Source organism: Mesitornis unicolor, unplaced genomic scaffold (assembly GCF_000695765.1).
Source record: "Mesitornis unicolor isolate BGI_N332 unplaced genomic scaffold, ASM69576v1 scaffold6512, whole genome shotgun sequence".
Taxonomy (NCBI): domain Eukaryota; kingdom Metazoa; phylum Chordata; class Aves; order Mesitornithiformes; family Mesitornithidae; genus Mesitornis; species Mesitornis unicolor.
In genome coordinates, this window is record NW_010171151.1 from 53,496 (window position 1) to 71,770 (window position 18,275).

At 40.1% G+C, this 18,275-nt stretch overlaps 1 protein-coding gene across 1 annotated transcript in view; it reads right to left on the reverse strand.

Annotated features, from left to right (window-relative positions):
• FAM13C (family with sequence similarity 13, member C) overlaps positions 1-16,390 on the reverse strand; it is a 52,757-nt gene extending 36,367 nt beyond the window's left edge. The window contains 4 exon segments of the mRNA XM_010179936.1: positions 1,731-1,852; positions 9,637-9,835; positions 11,554-11,610; positions 16,329-16,390. Coding sequence (XP_010178238.1) covers positions 1,731-1,852; positions 9,637-9,835; positions 11,554-11,610; positions 16,329-16,390 — 440 coding nt within the window.
• Between the last annotated feature and the right edge of the window lie 1,885 nt (positions 16,391-18,275).

Genomic DNA, 18,275 nt, shown 5'->3' on the forward strand with positions numbered 1-18,275 from the left:
AAGTTGCCTCCACTTTGTTGTAATATAATCAAACTAAGACATGGCCAGAGTTGAGATTTGATCACCATGCTTTTGCAGCTCTTAGTGTGGTAAATCCAGCTATCATTATTTAACAGATTTAGCACTTGCGGATAGCAGGCTTCCTAAGGAGCTATCCTGGGGTTAAACAGGCATAAATAGTATAGTGAACAATGGTTTAATGCAAAAAAAGCCAAACTGATGAGATGGACAGAGGAACTTTGCTATGGTTGCTGTTTTATTCGTGCACACTCTACTCTAGTTCTTACCTTTAAAGTCCATGTATCTTTCATCAAGTTACTTTGATCAACCAAAATTTACCAATGTCATTTCATTATCTACCCATATACAAACTTCCTACCAGAAGAGCCACTAGGTAGGTCAAACTGTCTGATACCAAACTCACTATGCTCCTCTTTACAAGAAATCCATGGGATTTTTTTTTTCCCTAGTATAAAGAATGCCAGAAAAAAGAGAAGACAGGCTTCCTAGGCTGGGGCTAATCAGAAACACTTTCAGAGATGCACTGACTGAATTGCACATGCAAATATTGGAGGCTAAAAGCATTTCTTGGTGAAAGCTAATTAAATGCTTGATCATTCTGCTAAAGCTTCTTTTGAGAGCACAAATTAATATCATTTACAATATTGCCTACTAAAAGCTGTGGTGAAGACAACCAGTTCATTTCACTTACAGCCCCAAACTGCTGCTGGATGACAACTGTCTCTACTGACCTAGTCCTGACTTGAAACAGACCTTGGAGGCAATGAGTTCTGTATGACCGCTAGCTGTGCCCTGACCCACTGAGCATCCCTGGGTTGCGCAGCTGCTGCTCCAGTCCCTCCAAAGAGAGCCAGAGCCTCTGCCAAACAGCACCAAGGCTGTCATGCAGACAGAGAATAAAGAACAGGGACCTGACTCACTTGCCTGAAACTCCATGTGGACAGCAAAGCAGGGACAAACCAGCACCTGAGCATGGGAAATTTGTAAAGCAGTGCCTCAAAAAATGATGGCTGTGAAGAGTATGATCTTACCTACACAGTCCAAGCCTGCCAGTAAGAGTTAAATCTTATCCTTAGGACACATGCTTACCAGTAGATTGGGTCAGTTGGGCAAACTGAAACTCTATTTTTAGCCTTTTGCACATCCATGCAGAATCAGAAGATGAACTGTGACTTCCCATAGTTACCAGAGTTGAGTCACTTCATCATCAGCTGAGTTACCTGCCATCAAGACTCAGCTAATTCGTCCTGAACACCCTATACCCCTCACAGCACTGGAACAAGCACAGTTGCCACAGTACCCAGGGTCTACACTATACATAAATTTAGCATACCCATGCTAAAAGCAGGTGTGCAGGTTCCCATTCCCATTTCTCAGCAAGAGCACAGCTCTGAGAGTGAGGCAAGTCAGCACTGGGAGAAAAAGAAAAGAACTGCCAAGATATTTTTGAAACTTGGCACAGATGAATTGAAGTTTCTGATCTGAGGATGTTCTTCCACTTGAAATGTAAGGCGTTTAAAGAATGATGAAATTTGCATTCTTATCTCCATCCCTTTCACTTTCTCCAAACACTTCTAGCCATATAAATACAGAATACAACCGCCAATGAGAGCCAGGAGTTTGAATATTTTATACAAAAGGCAGCAAATTAATTAGCCTTTCCTACAGTTAATCAGAAGTGAAATGTGCTGTCTCATCCCAAGGCTTACCTTGGTTGAAATCTCACGACTGCTTCCTGGCGTCTCAAAGCCACGTTCTGTGCATAGTCATGAGCTGATGATCCAGCCTTCCCCTGCTGCTCTGAGAGGCCTGGCAATGCACTTTCCAGCTCCTGCACAAAGCAAAAAAAAAAGTCAAATCCCCTGTCAGTACCAATCAAGCTTAGCTGAATATTTTGCTTCAAGAAAAAAAGAGCTCCATGAGAACAGATGCTGATTGTGGTTCTTTGTTATTTTTGGCAATAACCTGGAAACAAATGGAAAACACAGACTAGGAATGGTTCTTAACAAAGTAGCGTCTTCTTTCACCATCAAGCATTTTTTGAAACCAAAGCAGACTGTAATCCATTTTCTGTTTATTAGTTAGGTAACAGATGTCAGCTTCTGAGCTAAGAGGTGCTTTACACAGAGTTCAATTTTTTTTGCTTATATACACATTCATGTTTCATTTCAAATTATTTACTCATGTGTCATTATTATTTTATTACTTGGGCATCATCGGAAAAATTCTGGCTGACAAAAGCAAATGCAGTTCACTTAAATAAGATTTGTAAGGTTTAACCGTTGTCCTGTTTCCTTTTTCTCAGCATATGCATAGCTTTATGAACACAGTATTACTGCAGGAGGAGTGAAAGGCAGCGAGGATTAAAAAAAAAAAATCACAAGAGCCAACTTGCCACACAGAAAATTAAAAATTCAATTTAGATCAACAAATTGAGGAAGGGTGTAGGAATTAGAAAGGTATGCATTTTGCTCCAAGCTTTCAAAAACCAGTTGTAGGGCTGTAACAAGATGTGTACAGCGCATCTTCGCCTCCTTATCGATAAAATGGGTTATAATAATTCCCTTGTGTTGCAAAAGGGTAGGCTAATGAAGTTCTTTGAAAATGTGATAATCGAAGTGAATTTTTTTTCCTATTTCTTTATTAGCTTTTATCATGCAATATTTTATTCTAACAGTTTACAAAATTAAAATACAATTTGCTTTGCAAAACAATAGTTTTCACTTCTCCTGGTAAAGCAATGTATCTGATCTTGCTCCAGTTTCAAGGCTTAGTTGGAAGCATGAAAGTCAGAAGTTTGAATGGGATGGTTTAGATGGAAACTTGGAGGGCTGAGATCATTCTAGATGTACAAAAACAGTAGCTGCTTTTACTTCCTTCTTAGTCTGTTCCATCTTTACAGCTTGTTTAGAGATGCATTGTATTTAAACAAAACCAAATTACGCTTTTACAAAATTGTCAATTTTATAAAAAGTTTTAAATTTAAGAAAGTTGCCCAAATGATCTCCTCTCAAGAGAAATATTCAGTGCCTGCCTCTCAGAAGTAATGATGAAAGACTAAGAGATCTTGTAAAAAAAACACAAAAAAACCCACAAAAAACAAAACCACAAACCTGGTAAAAATAAATAAAAAGTCTGATCACTGGCATTTACTTCCTCTCCATGATGACACTTTAACTGTAGAATATTTGTTGGATAACTGAATGTTAATTCCTCCTACTTAGTCTATGAGATGAGTATAAAAAGAGTGTCAAAATCTATGTCTAGAAACAGGCAGCTGTCACCATGGTGGTGGAAGTACTCAGGAGGAAGCAGCCATGTGCTAACTCCAACACACACATCCATCCGTGGGCTATGTCTGCACTGCATTTATGAAATGTGGACCTGCCCAGGGGCTGAAAGAACCTTCCCTGCCAGCTGAAGAGACCTGTGCTAACATTAAATTTGCTTGCTTTGGTATCAGCCACTGCAGTAGAACTCACCCAGCAGAGGTTAATTAAGCTTTCCAACCATACTTACTACCCACAAGGGGAAAATTTCCAAAACAGACCTCCAAATCAGAGACTGTCATTTTTTCAGACTAGATGTTATGTAGCTCTGGTGATATCAGGGCAAAAGGGAGAAAGCTTCACTCAACTAACTAGTGTGACTCTGACTCGTGTTACCCTTTGTGTCCCCCTCTCCCCATGTCTGTCTAATATAGTTTAGCATTGAATGAATGACTTTTTATCCAGAAATGGTAATAACATTTTAGGTTACAAATGGAGAGCAAACTTTTGCGGCTATTCTAGTTTTTCCATTAATATCTTAACATTCTTTTCCCCTAGTTATATAAAAATGAACATATGCTCTTAGGGACTAAACAGGTCAACACAACAGTTTTTCTTAAAGTTCAAAGCAGAAGTGGAGTAACACAGTTCAGCTTATTTTATTTGCCCAGAAATCTGCAGTGGTTTGATGGTCTCCAGGTAAAACAGGCATTTTCCTCATTTGTGCTTGAAATCTCTCATAAGGACTGGATTACATCATGCTAGGTGTTGGACATGACAGAAAATAGAATAACACTATATTCTCTACAATACTTCTATATTGGCTACAGCAAAGCTGGAAGACAGCAGTCTGCATCATCATCAAAATATTCTTTCTCAAAGAGACTGAATATCAGAGACATAAGAATACTACAAATCAGCTATCAGGAAAACCTCTGGAACTGAAGCTGGGAATTTGCATTATTTGCAAATCTGAGGGATTTAGATTGGGAGGAGAGAGGGAAGAGGTTGGGCCACTGAAGTTCGGGAGATAACTTCCTTACAACTGTAGTAGAATCATGAGGGGATACTTCCAGTCAGGACTTGAATCCTAGCTTTTTATACCATCTTATGACAATATGGAGTGTCAGGATACAATAAAATACTGAAAGTGGCAACAGCCATTGACTTATACCAGTTTAAGACCTTGTCTAGAGTTCTCTCAACAGCCTCAACGTTTACATTTAGGTGTGCTTAGCTTCAGAAGTTGACCTCAAAAGCTGTTAATACAAGTAAAAAGAAAATGTTAGGTGCTATGTAAATGAGTGAAACAAGCGGATTTCAAGTTAAGCAAGTATATCCTATGGCTGAAGCCTTCTCAGTGTTGTACTATTTAAGTTAATCAAAGTCAGCCCAGTTAAGATGCAAACCCAAACCTGCATTAAAGTGGTAAACTTGCTTCAGCAGAAGCCTGGTCTGCAGCAAACACCCCTCTCCAACATCAGCAGAAAGAACACAGCAATTCAGGACACTTTTGGCTAGGTGAAAGGTAAAGCTGAGGACAAGAACATATGCTGGAAATCAGTGCTCACTTCCAGGCTCAACGTTTGAGGACTTGGGTGGGTTTTGGTTGTTTTTCCTTTTTGCTTTTTTTTCTTTGTGTTGTTCATAAGTTATGTCATGAGGATGTTAAAGAGTAACTCTAGGGAAACACCTTTGATGGAACCTCTATTTCTTAGGTGCAATGAAATCCATTCCTGATGTGTCAGAGGCATCCAACAGTACAGTGCTGCCTGCTACTGTATTTTTGTTTCTTACACTACAGAGTGTGAAGCTTCTACAATGAGGCTGCAGCTGGTAAGCAGTCTGTGAAAAGGGAAATCTCCAGGCACTGCTAAGAAGACTCAGTACCACATAATCACTATGTGATATTTGCTTTCTATACAAAATAATATGTGGGTTTGGAAGCAGCCAAAAATTACCATAATGGATAGAAATGTTGAGATAAATCATCTTCTGTTTCACAAGCTATTTTTTTAAAATCTATTTTCCTTAAAAAATTCACAAGATGTCATAGCCCATCTCTGTCAGAGCATCTGAATTACAGTACAGCGCATAAACCTTTATTGTGTTTACGCAGCAGCTTAACTGCTCTTGAACTCTCGAAGGTCCCTTGCAGCCTTCGTATGCTTTATCAAACATACAAACACTTACATCTCTCTTCAAATGCGAGCACCATGCAAATATTGTACCAGCATTTGGGACAGCCCTGGCATACCTCATGGTGCTGCGTCAATATAGAAAATAGCCAGGACTGCAGTCCTGAGCAGAAGTGCCTCCTACCTCTCCTGAAAATGCCAGTCCACACAAGAAAATAAGCAGGTGCAATTAATGGACAGTGAATTGAACAGATTTAAACCACGACGGGAGGTATGGTTTAAGCATAAACAGTATAACTTAAAACTGAAGTGGAACTTGCAGACTGCCTGACAAGGTAGCTAATGTGTTATCTTCAGCTCTGTTTTTTTGATTCCTGTGCATTTAAAACCACAACTTTAATGTCAAATTACTGGAAGTCCTTTGAAATCTATGCAACTTGCCCACTTAATTTATACTCAAAATACAAAATTTTACCTGGCAGATCTCACCACTTTTATCTCTAGGCATTGATTGTCAAGCCAACATTTCATTTTTATAGTAATTTACCTTGATAATATGACCTTAAAACTGAGCTTTTTACTACCTCTACCTATTAGCTAGCACGTTTAGTGTCATTTTATAAGTATGTCTCACTATCAATAAGGAATCTGAGGATGACTTATTTAAAAATCTATATTCATGACTGCGCATCAAAGGTGAGTGACAGGAGAAAGGATTAGGCAAGGAAAGCAGAATTGCCATTCCTCACCATCTGTTTTCACACTGGCTCCCCTGAGTATATTCTGAGCATATGCTTCTTCACCTCTTGAAGTCAAATAAATCTTAATTAATTTGATTTTCTACAAATTAACATTGCAGAATTGCTAAGAAGCTCATGAAACCATAGGAAAGATGAAACCAAATACCTGGAGTGCAGCAGTGCCATTACATTCCAGCAGCCTCTCTTCCCATACTTTGGAAAGGTTACAGCTGCCCCCATACCTAGCTCCTGCCCCCAAAGAAATAACTACATGCAATATCCAAGGTACAGCTTTACTCTAGTGACATTTTATCAGCTTATAAGTGGTGAAGTGAAGTCACTTGGTACTGCACCTTTATTAGACCTGGTCCTGTTAATCAATGTAAGTCATCACTGTAGATTTAATAAACTTTTCTTCATCAAGACCCAGGGTACATGAGCACAGCACTACGCTTCTGTGAAAAGACAAATCAGAGGCACAGGAATTCCACTTCAGCAGACTGAGAGCCTTGTAAAGCTCCAAATCCCCAAGTTGTCCATTCTTCCTCTACTTGAATGCAGAGATCTGTTCCCTCTCAGTGACCTTTCTACAATGGAAATCCCCTGGATTCTCACTAGTCGAAAGGCACACAAAATTGGTTCCCATCCAAGCACACTTTAATCCTTCCAACACATGCAGCAAACTTATTTATCTCCCAATAGCCTATTCTGATTTTAAAGGGACAATTTTCTAAAAAGGCAACTCATGGGCTTACAAGACGTAACAGTGAGCACCAAACATTTCCTTGGCTTATCAGAGCAGTGTCTTTAAAAGAGATACTGTCACTGCAACATTGTCACAGTCTCTTTCTGATGCCTCAGAGAAGTCAGGTTGGGGACTGCTGAAAAAGCACTCTATCAATAAACTCAGGAAAATGAATGTGGAATGCATCATGCTTTTCTGTCATAAATACATGTATTCAGGTATTGCTGTTCTTCAGCTCAGTATCAGCTGCCTGTAAGTACATCATTTGTCTCATTGACTGGCTTAGTGGCAAGGTGTTTCACAAAAGGAAGGTACATGCAGTTGCACAGTGCTTCAAAGCATCAGTGTGGCCCAGCTTTCCAGGTAATAACAACCTGACATATACATATAAACACCAGCTACTACAAACAACACAGTAGCACTTTGCTTTCAGCTTCAAATTGGAGAGAAGCAGTTGCTACCGGTTCATGACTAGGGCTGCTAACATGGACAGATGCAACAGGGCTTGAGAGATCATAACACACCAGGGATCCCAAAGAGAACCTGTACACAGATGCAAACACTTCATAGAGCTCTTCTGCCAGCAGAGCCTTTTTTTTTTCATAGGCACCTTAGACAAAGCCAGGAGCCAGATGGTTGTTTGTCCAAGAACAAAAGCCCTTGAGGTAGCTGAAGATACAACAAGGCAAGCACTGGGGGTCAAGGAGCAGGTATATCCTTACTAATGAGAATGAAAGCTATGTGAAATGAAAGGCTTAGTAGATGCTTTCTCCGAAACAGCTTCCTTCTGCAAACTGCTCCAAGAGGCAAACTCTTTCCTCTACAGCAAGCACCACTGAACTCAGTGTAGATATAGGATATCACTGAAAAGCCTTTCACAGCACTAGGATACAATTCCCTCTATGAATGAGTGTAGTTCCTGTTATGGAGAGATGTTTGCTCTGTGTTTATGTTTTATGTTACACTCAGAGCTCTACACTAGCTTTCATCCCTCAAGTACTCCTGTCAAATCAAAGGTGAGATAAAGTATTGCCTACATGTCTTACTTCTTCCAGTATGCCAGAGACGGGAGTAATGGGCAGTGTGGGGTCCCAGGACCACTTTTGTCGGTCTTAATTCAAGCCCCTGAGTCATGTGACCCCTTCCAGAGCCATGTTTTTCCTTCCAGAGGCTGTGTATCTAAGCAGCACTGGTATTTTATGGCAGTCTAATTATATACTCAAAGTTTCCCATGAAATAATATCAACATTTTCAATTAAGCACTTCAGGTCACATGAAATACCATAGTGGAGCAAATCTGTGCCGTGTTGGCTTTCATTGGGTGAGAGATACAGGCATGATGTACACAGGGAGCAGGCAGGCGGGAGACTCAGAAGTAGCTGAAAGAGCAACAGACGATCAATGATCTTGCCCTGTTTATGACTTCATGACTCCTCTTCCTCTGATATGCCTCCGCTTGCTCTTCATAGGGCAAAATTTCCTATAACTTTTCTTATCTGCTGATAAACATGGACAACTCATTTCCCTGCAGCCTAAATAACATTTCCTAGTAACACAGTACAGTTACAAAAAAACCACCAGTTATTACCTCATCTCAGGGATGAACTCCAGCAAAAACATGCAAAAAAGATGAGGGCAAGAATGACATTGATATTATGAAGGAGACTAAGATTATACCATTGGGATGCCATTTGCTTTTACTTTTTCTTCTGAGATTCAAAAGGATATTCCTCACTCAGAAGGTGAGACACAACATCCAAAACGATCAGTTCCCAACCTAAATCTGAAAAAATGAATCAAAATAATTCCTGGTCTATGATGGGTTCAAAGTACTTCAGAAAGCACTCTGCAAATTTTTACCCACAAACAAGAAGAGGAGACAGAAAATAGTCAAATATATTGTACATCAAAGAAAAGATGTCAATACAGGCATCTCTCAGGCTCTGTGTCTACTACAGGCCAACAATCTACCACTGTCAACAACATCTATCTTGGTTATGAGAATATTTCTTGGTTACAAGAATTATTTATAATATTTCTAGGGGTTAAACCTGGACCAGAGCTTTATCCCTTACTCTGCACATGAAACACAACTTGGGAAGCACTGGAGGAGAACAGAGGCACTTCCAGCAGCTGCTGGGAGGTGGTAACACCGGAGCCTACATAGCAATGTACGTCCACAGACAAGCAGCAGAAGCTTCTTCGTTTCTAAGTCTTCTTTTAAAGCCTTTAGAAAAGCTACAGTTCTGCCCCATCATGAGAGCCTGTGGGCAAGAGAACCAGTGCCAGAATCTGCATTGGAATAGATTTATTATTTAAAGATGAGAAAAAACCAGAAATTATGAAATCTTTGTATTGGGAAACAAAATACAAACAGAAGAGATCCGCAGTCAAATAAACAAAACAGAAGTCTAATCAAGTGCTGCAACTACCAAGATTTGTGTATTTGCAAGCAGCCACAGAAAATCTTAAGAGAGTTGTTAGGAGACCTTTAGCTATGCCCTCCACTCACTTCTGATAGCAGTTGCAACATGCTCCTCTCTGCAACTCCCTGGCTGAAAGAAATTGTCAGTCATTACAGGAGGGTTCCAGGTCTCCAGGTCCCTAAAAATCAGGGTTTCAGTCACATCATGGATTACCAGGGAGTCCCACTTTGCATTTCAAAAGGTATGTTTGCTCAGACACCATGCTGTAAACCTACACTTGTAAGTTTAGTTCTTTACCTGACTTTCCTCGTGGCTTTTCCCATTTTCTAGCTTTGCAATGGGCTTGGGTTTTCTTAGCTTTAAGTTGCCCATTTCAGGCTTTAGAGCGTAGTCAGTTACAGCCTGATGCTTCTGCTGATGAGTATCTTGCAAAGGCAGCTGTCTTTCCTCTAAGACAGCAGCATTGTCTGGATAATTTTCTTTGTTATCATCATCTCTGTAAGAAAATATAATTGAAATCCATCAGGCAGGACTTCAGACATATGTCAAAACATTACGAAGGTAGAACAGTAGCAAGTTCTTAGGTATTCATGGCATTTTAATTTTACCAAGTTGAGTAGTCTACACACTAAACACTGCATATGTTAGTAAAATGAACCTGAGAAGCTACTGCTTATTGTAAAATCACAAGCTAAACTGCAGTTAGTATTATTATACATTTAACTGTAGAGCCATGTAGAACCATTTAAATAAGACTAGTTTTAGAGGCACTCTGACTTTAGCCCTATAGTTCCTATTCCCCAAATAACCAGAAACTGTCTTTTTCATGCAGAAGACCTTTCCCCATCCAATGACTCACACTAGGTTATAATCTAACAAAAATATTGTCACATACAAGAAGAATAGACAGACAAAAAAGCGTTTGAACAGCCAGAGATGTGTTTGATATAATCTGACAAAAATATCGTCACATAGAAGAAGAATAGACATACGAAAAAGCGTTTGAACAGCCAGAGATGTGTTTGGGTGGAAGGGTCAGGTATCACGTGCTTCCAGTTTGGAGAAAAGGTCTTCCTGTACAAAAGCATACCTGGTGGTTTAAGTAGACACTCTCACTCACAGATGCTCAGGTAACCACTGAACCTGGGACAGATATTTTGGGTCTCCACCTAGCCTACAGTAGACCTTGCTAGTCTTTTCCACACCCACTCAATTCAACCTTAGACTGGTCTGATGCCAGACCTGGGAGCATCTCCCTGGCACCACTAAGGTACCGCAATGCAGAAAGTGAGGCTGCCTGCTTAGTTGGCAGGATGAGCAGACCAGCATTACTGCTTCAAAATCACTTGCTATCACTTAGTTTTCAGATGTTAGCTTCAGCTGGTAAAATCAGCTGAGAAAGGACCTCTCTCTTGGTATGAAACTTCCACAACTGAGGGAGTCAATGACTACTGAATTAAAGAGATATTTTTAGAAAGCATAACTTGCTAAATCAACATTTTCTCCTAAGGATTCTGAGTTTCCAAGCTCACTTCCTATCTGTGGCCCACCAGCATCCAGATGGATGCTCACAGGGTGCCTATGGAGTGAAATACCATTGCTGCCTGTGCCTTCTGCAATTACGCTCCACGGCAGTTGTTACAGTTACAGTGTAGGGTGCTTTATATCCTAGGGCATTTCAACAATGTGCAAAAGCGCTGCTAATTTTAAGGTATCATCTGATTGAAAAGTCTTTCAGAAAGATTAAGTTGCATCCTGTAGCAATCAACATATAGTAACATAGCCATGAGAGGCACATGCCTCAAGAATACTTCAGTTAAATTACAATTCGAAGGACTTCTATTTCAGAGACACTCTTCAACGAGCATATCCTTGCACAATTGCAAAATGCCACTTACTACTATTTTGTACCAGCTGCTGTACAGTAACATTCAATGTATTACCATCAGAATGGAGCATGATGCAAAGTTAAGAACACAGACCATAATATATCTACTCATATAATAATAACTGCTATTAATCTTAATATTGTTTACACATAAGTATACAAGAAAAATATGCATTTCCCAGAAATACTAATAGCCTTAGCAGATAACACCCCAGAAACTCTGCATTCCCTAAAGAATAAAGGTTTCTTTCCAATTGCTTAACATAAGCACTTTGATTGCTTTATCTGTTGCAAATGGATTTCAGACAAAATTTACAGTAGAATACCTGGGGCTGGAACTGGCTTCTTGATCTTCATATACAGAGTCTGAATACCCATCGCACCTTGAAAATGGATACAAAATAATTGCTGATTTTCTGTCCGCTGCAGAAAATTAGCTTTTAGTAACATGACAGTACAGCTCAAAGTGTAAACACATTTTTCCTTCTCACGCTTTAGTTGGGGTCATTTAATGTCATAGCTGCTCCATGATTGTCTATATCTCAGAGGAAAAAGAGGATTTGAGATGTTAAGTGTATGCAATTTGGTGTATAGTTTTCAGCCAGATAGAAAAAAAATGACAGAGAATTCAGATATTGCCATAAAAATTACAGGAAAATTACAAGCAATTCTGTGTTTTAATTGCTTGTAGTATACTTCACATAAAACAAAATCATTTGAAACACTTAGCAAAGGTTGTTTTTCTCCTAGACTCACAAAAATATTAACTGTAGTAGAGCGGTCATTCTTTGTGCAGCAAGTAAAAGAATCTCCACATAACTGAAATTATAGGATGATCATTAGTCTTAAAAAGTGAACTAACAGAATTTTTTTAAGATGCCTGTAGAATCATAATCAATTGCATCCCCTTAAGTTCAGCATGGCTGAACTTTGCAGAATAATATAACTGCAAAGCCTATGAGTGGTCATTCTTCAAATAAGCATACAGACACATGCATACACTCCTAACAAATACGCATGCACCCTTTCTAAGTATTATTTCTGGGGAAAAGCCGGGGTCCTCTCTTCACCCTCTGTTCATACTCACAGGGCACAGACACTAAGCAGGCCTGGATCACTTGAAGTTTGCTGGCAGAGGAATCTCTTCATTATGGGGGAAGCAGCCTGAACTTGTGCTGACTTCTTAAATTTTCAGAAGAGCTGCCCCGCTTAGGACAGAGCACATTATGTGATAAATTCATCACCCTGCATTGCAATTTGATGGTAAGGTCTTTAATATATTCATCTTTCCCACCAGTCTTCTGCCTGTATTTTTATCAAAAGCCAGACTGCAGCAGAAAATATTTAAAGGGACACTCAAGTGTTTATGCTTCCTGAATACATCAGCATATGAATGAAAGCATTTGCTGCTGCAACTGGAACATATCTACCGTTTCAGATCCCCTATAGTCACACAAAATTCCTACAACCAGTGCAGTTCTCCCAAGAAGGCAAAGTGAGATGACTGATGGAAGATGAGGATTAATGTACAAAATGGATAAATCCACTGTAGAATGCTAGTGGCCTTTGCCTCTGGATGCCAGTCACACCTTCTCCTCTGGTCTACCACCAATTACCTTATGGGTCTCTGACACCAGCAGGGAATGAGGATAGGACAGAGCTGGATGGACAGAGCTTCCAGTACAGACAGGAGATGCCAACAGGTGTGCTGTGCACCCTGGGCCAAGCCACAGGCAACAAAGGCCGGGGGCCCTCTAAATGGATGAACTCCCTCTGCTGCATGTGTCACAGGAAGAGGAGGTGGGAGGAAGCAGCTCTGCTACCGCCTTCACTCACCCCCTCCTCTCACCAGTCGCCACGCTTGGCAGCCTTCAGTTCTGAAGGACCATTTTGGTGACTGGGAACACTCTCTGGAGGGATGATGGATGACTGAGCACAGGCCCATCAGCCAAGTCTGTGTGTGCACACTTAGGGGAACTTGGGGAAGTGCTCTGGGGGTTGCTTTCCCTGAGCTGGCTGTAATAAGGTAATCTTGAGGTGCAGAGATCCTAACTTGGCATCCAGCAACTGACAGAAGTCATAAAACAAGGCAGAACTTACAAACAACGTACATGAATACGATGAAATGTATTTGAATAACTAGATAGCAGTAGATAGGAAAGAGAAGCAATAATGAATCAGAAAAGACCATGTCCATCATGTAATAAAAGAGTTGTGAGGACGTTCAGAAGCAACACATTCTGAACTTGCAACACATTCTTGAACATTAAGAGAAATGTTTCTCTTTGTAAGAGTAAGACTAGGTAGAATCTGTAAGAATAAATATTAACCAAGGAAGCTCACTCACACAAGTCAGTGCTTAAGGCTAAGACCACATAGCAGAACCTTTAAAAAGATGAACCCATGATATAATGCAAATATCCATCATTAAAGCACGGAGTGTTTTTACATTGGCTTCTTTAAGAAATGCATCTCGTGTATTCATGTCATTTGTGTGCACATATCAACACAGACATGCGCACACTCCTCTCTCCAGTAACTTGTAAATCCTGTCCAACTTTAGCTATATTTAACAGACAGAGGGATATTCAAGAGTTTGATAAGGTTTTTGAAAACTTGTGGCCACATGGTAGAGAGAGTTCCCACCAACCCAAAATCTAAAGCAGCATCACACTCGTTCCTAAAACATCAGAGAATACACCAGAACAGCTTCAAGCCATAAATCTATGTGGGTCAAAGCTTACATTGGGCAGCAATTATGTCTTTTGCAAAACCAGTGGGGTGAATCCTTTTCCTTTAGTGCCCAATCTAACAACTGACTGATGGATATGCCACTTAAAAGTTAGTGGCGATCTTATGGCACTGGCCAGAGTCAGGTCAGAGATAGGATCCCAGTCTAGCTGGACTGCTGCACTGACTCTTTATAGTACTGCCTCATGTTTCTTCCAAGGATCTCTGGTTTAATGGGATTAGCTTTTAAAACTTTCTTCCATTTTCACCCTTCTGTAGGAGCCATTTCAGTACAACTTGAAAACCGCTCCCTTTTGCTGACTTGACCTTTAAGATGTTCACATGAACAACTTCTAAACTAGGCTGCACACATGGCTTGCTGGAAGCTTAGCAGCCCCAGGCACTTGCCTTGTCTGTAGAAATGTTCCTGAAAGTATTGTATCACTGACTTTATAATATTCAGGAAGCCCTGATCTTGTCTTTGCCACAAGTAAAGACAGAAATTGTCAAATGGGAATGTCTGAAGTTGCACGGCAAGCTCGCTCTTTATTCTGCTAAATAAAAGTAACCTACTTTCAGATATGGCCAGCACAACCAACCAGTGCTGAAATCAGTAAGAATTGTGTATCCTCGGCAGTTCTTGAAAACAGGCTTTTGGGGGAGGATCTAAACAGGATTTAGAGAAATCAACTCGGGAAATCAAGTTTGTTCATTTGGACAATGCTTTTCAGATGCCATTGTTCACTTGCTTTGTTTTCTAAATGCATGTTTCTGCTTCTGTGTTTGGGTGGATAAGATTCAAAATTAAAGGCCCTGAAACAGAACCAACAACAAGTTAAACAAGGGAGATTCACCCCTCAGGCGATGCCTGGCCTAGCCCCGCTCTGCCATGCTGCTGCCTCTCAGCTCAGCGGGCACAGCATCCCCTGCGCCTCCCTCCCTTTCCCCGGGGGCAGTGGAGGCACAGTCAGCTTTTATGCCATCCTGGCCCTTGTCTTAATGGTCACATGAAACAGCCATCACCTTCAAGTCCCAGAAACCTCAAGGGTGAGGCAGACACAGAGGCCGCTCCAGGGGATCTCTACGGGAAACAATGGATGTACTTAAGGACAGAGAAAAGGGAAGGAGAAAAATACATGAAAAATGTACTAGCTGCAATCTGGTTATTCTTCTGTGAAGGGGGAGCGTCCCAGAATTTTACAGACTGCAATTCACCACTTAACTAATAAAGACATGGGAAAATAATAAAAAATTACTTTATTTTTTACTAGCTTCTGTTAAATTTTTCTGTATCTGCCACAATCACACACAAAAAGTGACTAAGTTAAAATATTAAATAAAGCAAGGCAATGTAACCAAATAAAGTGAAGCAATGTAAAAGAGGGAAATTATTTGGATCCCTATGCAATATAACTTTTCCTGTAATGATTTTGGCAATACTTAGGGATGGCTCAAGTGATTACAACTTGGCCTGCTTTCAGAATGTATCCTGTATCACTTAGGCAAACAGCTCACTGTTCAGCTAAGGTTCTTTAAATTATGAGCATTTTGGCAGTGTAAAACTCACCTAATATTAAAAAAAAAAATCTACAAATAATTTCCTTTCTGAGAAACTGCTTGGCACAACTGCTGAAGAATCTTCCCTAAAAGCTTTTGAAACAATCAAAAGCATGCAAAATAATAATGGTAAGAACACCGAAATTGAACTGGTTCAGACTGAAATAAAACAAAGACCATTTAATTTGTAATAGTTCCTAAAGTCTTTGCCTTTCTAACTTTCTAATGTTCTCCCTTATCCTGTTCTGTTGTTTCTCTAAAACGACAACCAAAAAAAAGTCAAGATATAAATCTTTATGATCATGATATATGAAAGGCCGCCTAATGAGTTTATGGAACTGATTACAAAGAAATCATGTATTTGGTACTTGGTCTAAGTAATGTATAGTCATTTCTTCAAAATATTGGCAATTTTTTTTTTCTAATAGTGCTTGCAGGAAGTACAGATCATGTGTTCTTAGAAAACTGACATACTTGTGTTTGTCAAGATCATCAGTACCACAAATGAGCAATATTTCCACAGGAGATTTATCCTGCACTGAAAGCTGTGCATTCAAACATGTGTGATGTGCATCAAACATACATTCTCCCAGTAAGGTACTTCACTACTAAGTGGTCACAGAGCATGCAAAGGCAGCTGTTTCATGCAATCCTTCCCATACAGTCACTAATATAATTAGATTACAGAAAATTGAATCAAAATATATGACAGATAGCTTGGGACTTCTCACATACTACTTGCAATTATTCTCTACAGTAGGTAAACTCATCATGCTTATTTAAAAATAAGGACATCTTTGAAGTGTTCACTTACTCTGCTAAGGCTGTCGTGGTGAAGGAATTATCCTGAATGCTGAAACAGAAACAAGAAAACATCAGATAAGTCAGCACGGCAGACAGGCTCCCCGTTCCCTTTCAGTTGTAGGAACACATGCACAAACACGGCATTGCAAGGCAAGTCTCTGTGTGTCAGCTCTACATGCACAACCGTACCTTCGGCTGCTCTGCACATGCTCATAATGAAGGGACCATAGGGATTAGTCCTACAACGCTCACAAAGCCCAGCCAGCAGCGCTTTGAATTAATACAGAGAAGCAGGTAGTCTGCGAGGCTCAGAAAGGGATCGTATTCCTTTGTAATTGTAACAGTGCCACTAACAGAGGCTTAGGTTTACAAACAAGCATTTGGCATTCCGTCCTTTAAACGCTCACTCTATGTCATTGGCTCATCAAACACAGTTGTTTTTATTCCTTAAATAGGGCTGCTCAGCTAAGATCTCTGGAGGTTTTTTCTTCTTGTTTAGTGGTCTCTTACACACTCAGCTCCTGGCCAAACCCTGGGGGAAGCTATAAAAAAATTAATCTGGCAGAAAGGACAGTTCAAGTAGCAAAAGGTTATTAAGCTAACAACAAGCAATGGATGAAACCATTCCTATGAAAGGAATAGGCTGCTGTGTTCCTGCACCGACATGTTTCAGACCCAGCGTAATACATCAGTAGGGGTCAGCTCAGGATACCGTAAACGCCTGGTTTTGAGGCAGCAGTGGAATTCCCCCTGGAACAACCTCTTAAATCCAGTAAATGCACTGCTGGATCATCGTGACATCTCATAGCAGCAGAAAAGGAACAACAACAAAAAAATCTCACTGCTAAATACCAGAGTTGGGATTTTTATTTGTTTGTTTGTTTTGGGTGGAGGGAGGAGAGGGCAATGGAGAAAACAACATCTCAGGAGCACTCCTGTTTGTGACAATGGCACCTCCAACCAGAGCAGGGATGCAGGAGACACACCATCCTCCTCCCACAGCAGCTTGTGCCGCTGGGTAGCGTTGACACATCTTCCAGGCAGAAGCAGCAGCCACAGCTGTGACAGTTCCTCTTCTCTCACCAACAGCACTAACAATGTATCTCCATCTTCACTTCTTCCCAGCCTTCCACCCTCCTTGCACACTCTGTTTTGCTCTTTTCTTTCCCATATATATATATATGTGTGTGTGTGTGTGTGTGTGTGTGTGTGTGTGTGTGTATATATGTGTGTGTGTGTGTGTGTGTGAATTTATATAGCAACACAAAATACCTGGAGATCAGAACATCACAGCATCACAGCCAGTCTATAGGGACTTCTTCCCTACAGAGTTGTAGCTTTTGTGAGAAAAGGGAGAACAGAAAAGCTAAACTTAATGGTTAATGTTTATATAGAATCATAGAATCTTGCCTTAAACATAAAATTCTAAATATTTTTCTCCTCCTATTACCAGTTTCTTGGGTCTGACCGTACAAATATGAATTTCTTTATTGTTTTTCTATTTGCTGCATAGTACCTGAACAAAAGATGTGTTTCTAGCTGTTGTGGCAATCAGAAACTGAATTTACATGGCCAAAAAGTAAAAGGCCATTTTAAAAATCTGATATTATTTTTAATGTATTTCAGAATGCTTAAGTGCTTGGCTCTTGATTTTTAATGGTTAGGCTAGGTTTACAGCTAGCATTTCAAGTGTGTAATAGGGGAATCACAACTTTTTATTACAAAATCATTCCTGTAAACATAACTTCTGCATTTTTATGTGCAGAAGTTAAGGTCAAATTCTCTGCCAATTCATGCTCTGTGTGAAGATACTGCAAGGCTTTGTTGCTATTACTAAAAACAGAATATGATTAAAGATCAGTTTGTAAAACAGGGATGCTTTGGACTGAGACCAAGTTTAAAATGTCATCGCTTTCCCATTGTTTGTGTGAACTTCAGTGCTATACAGCTGTGGCTA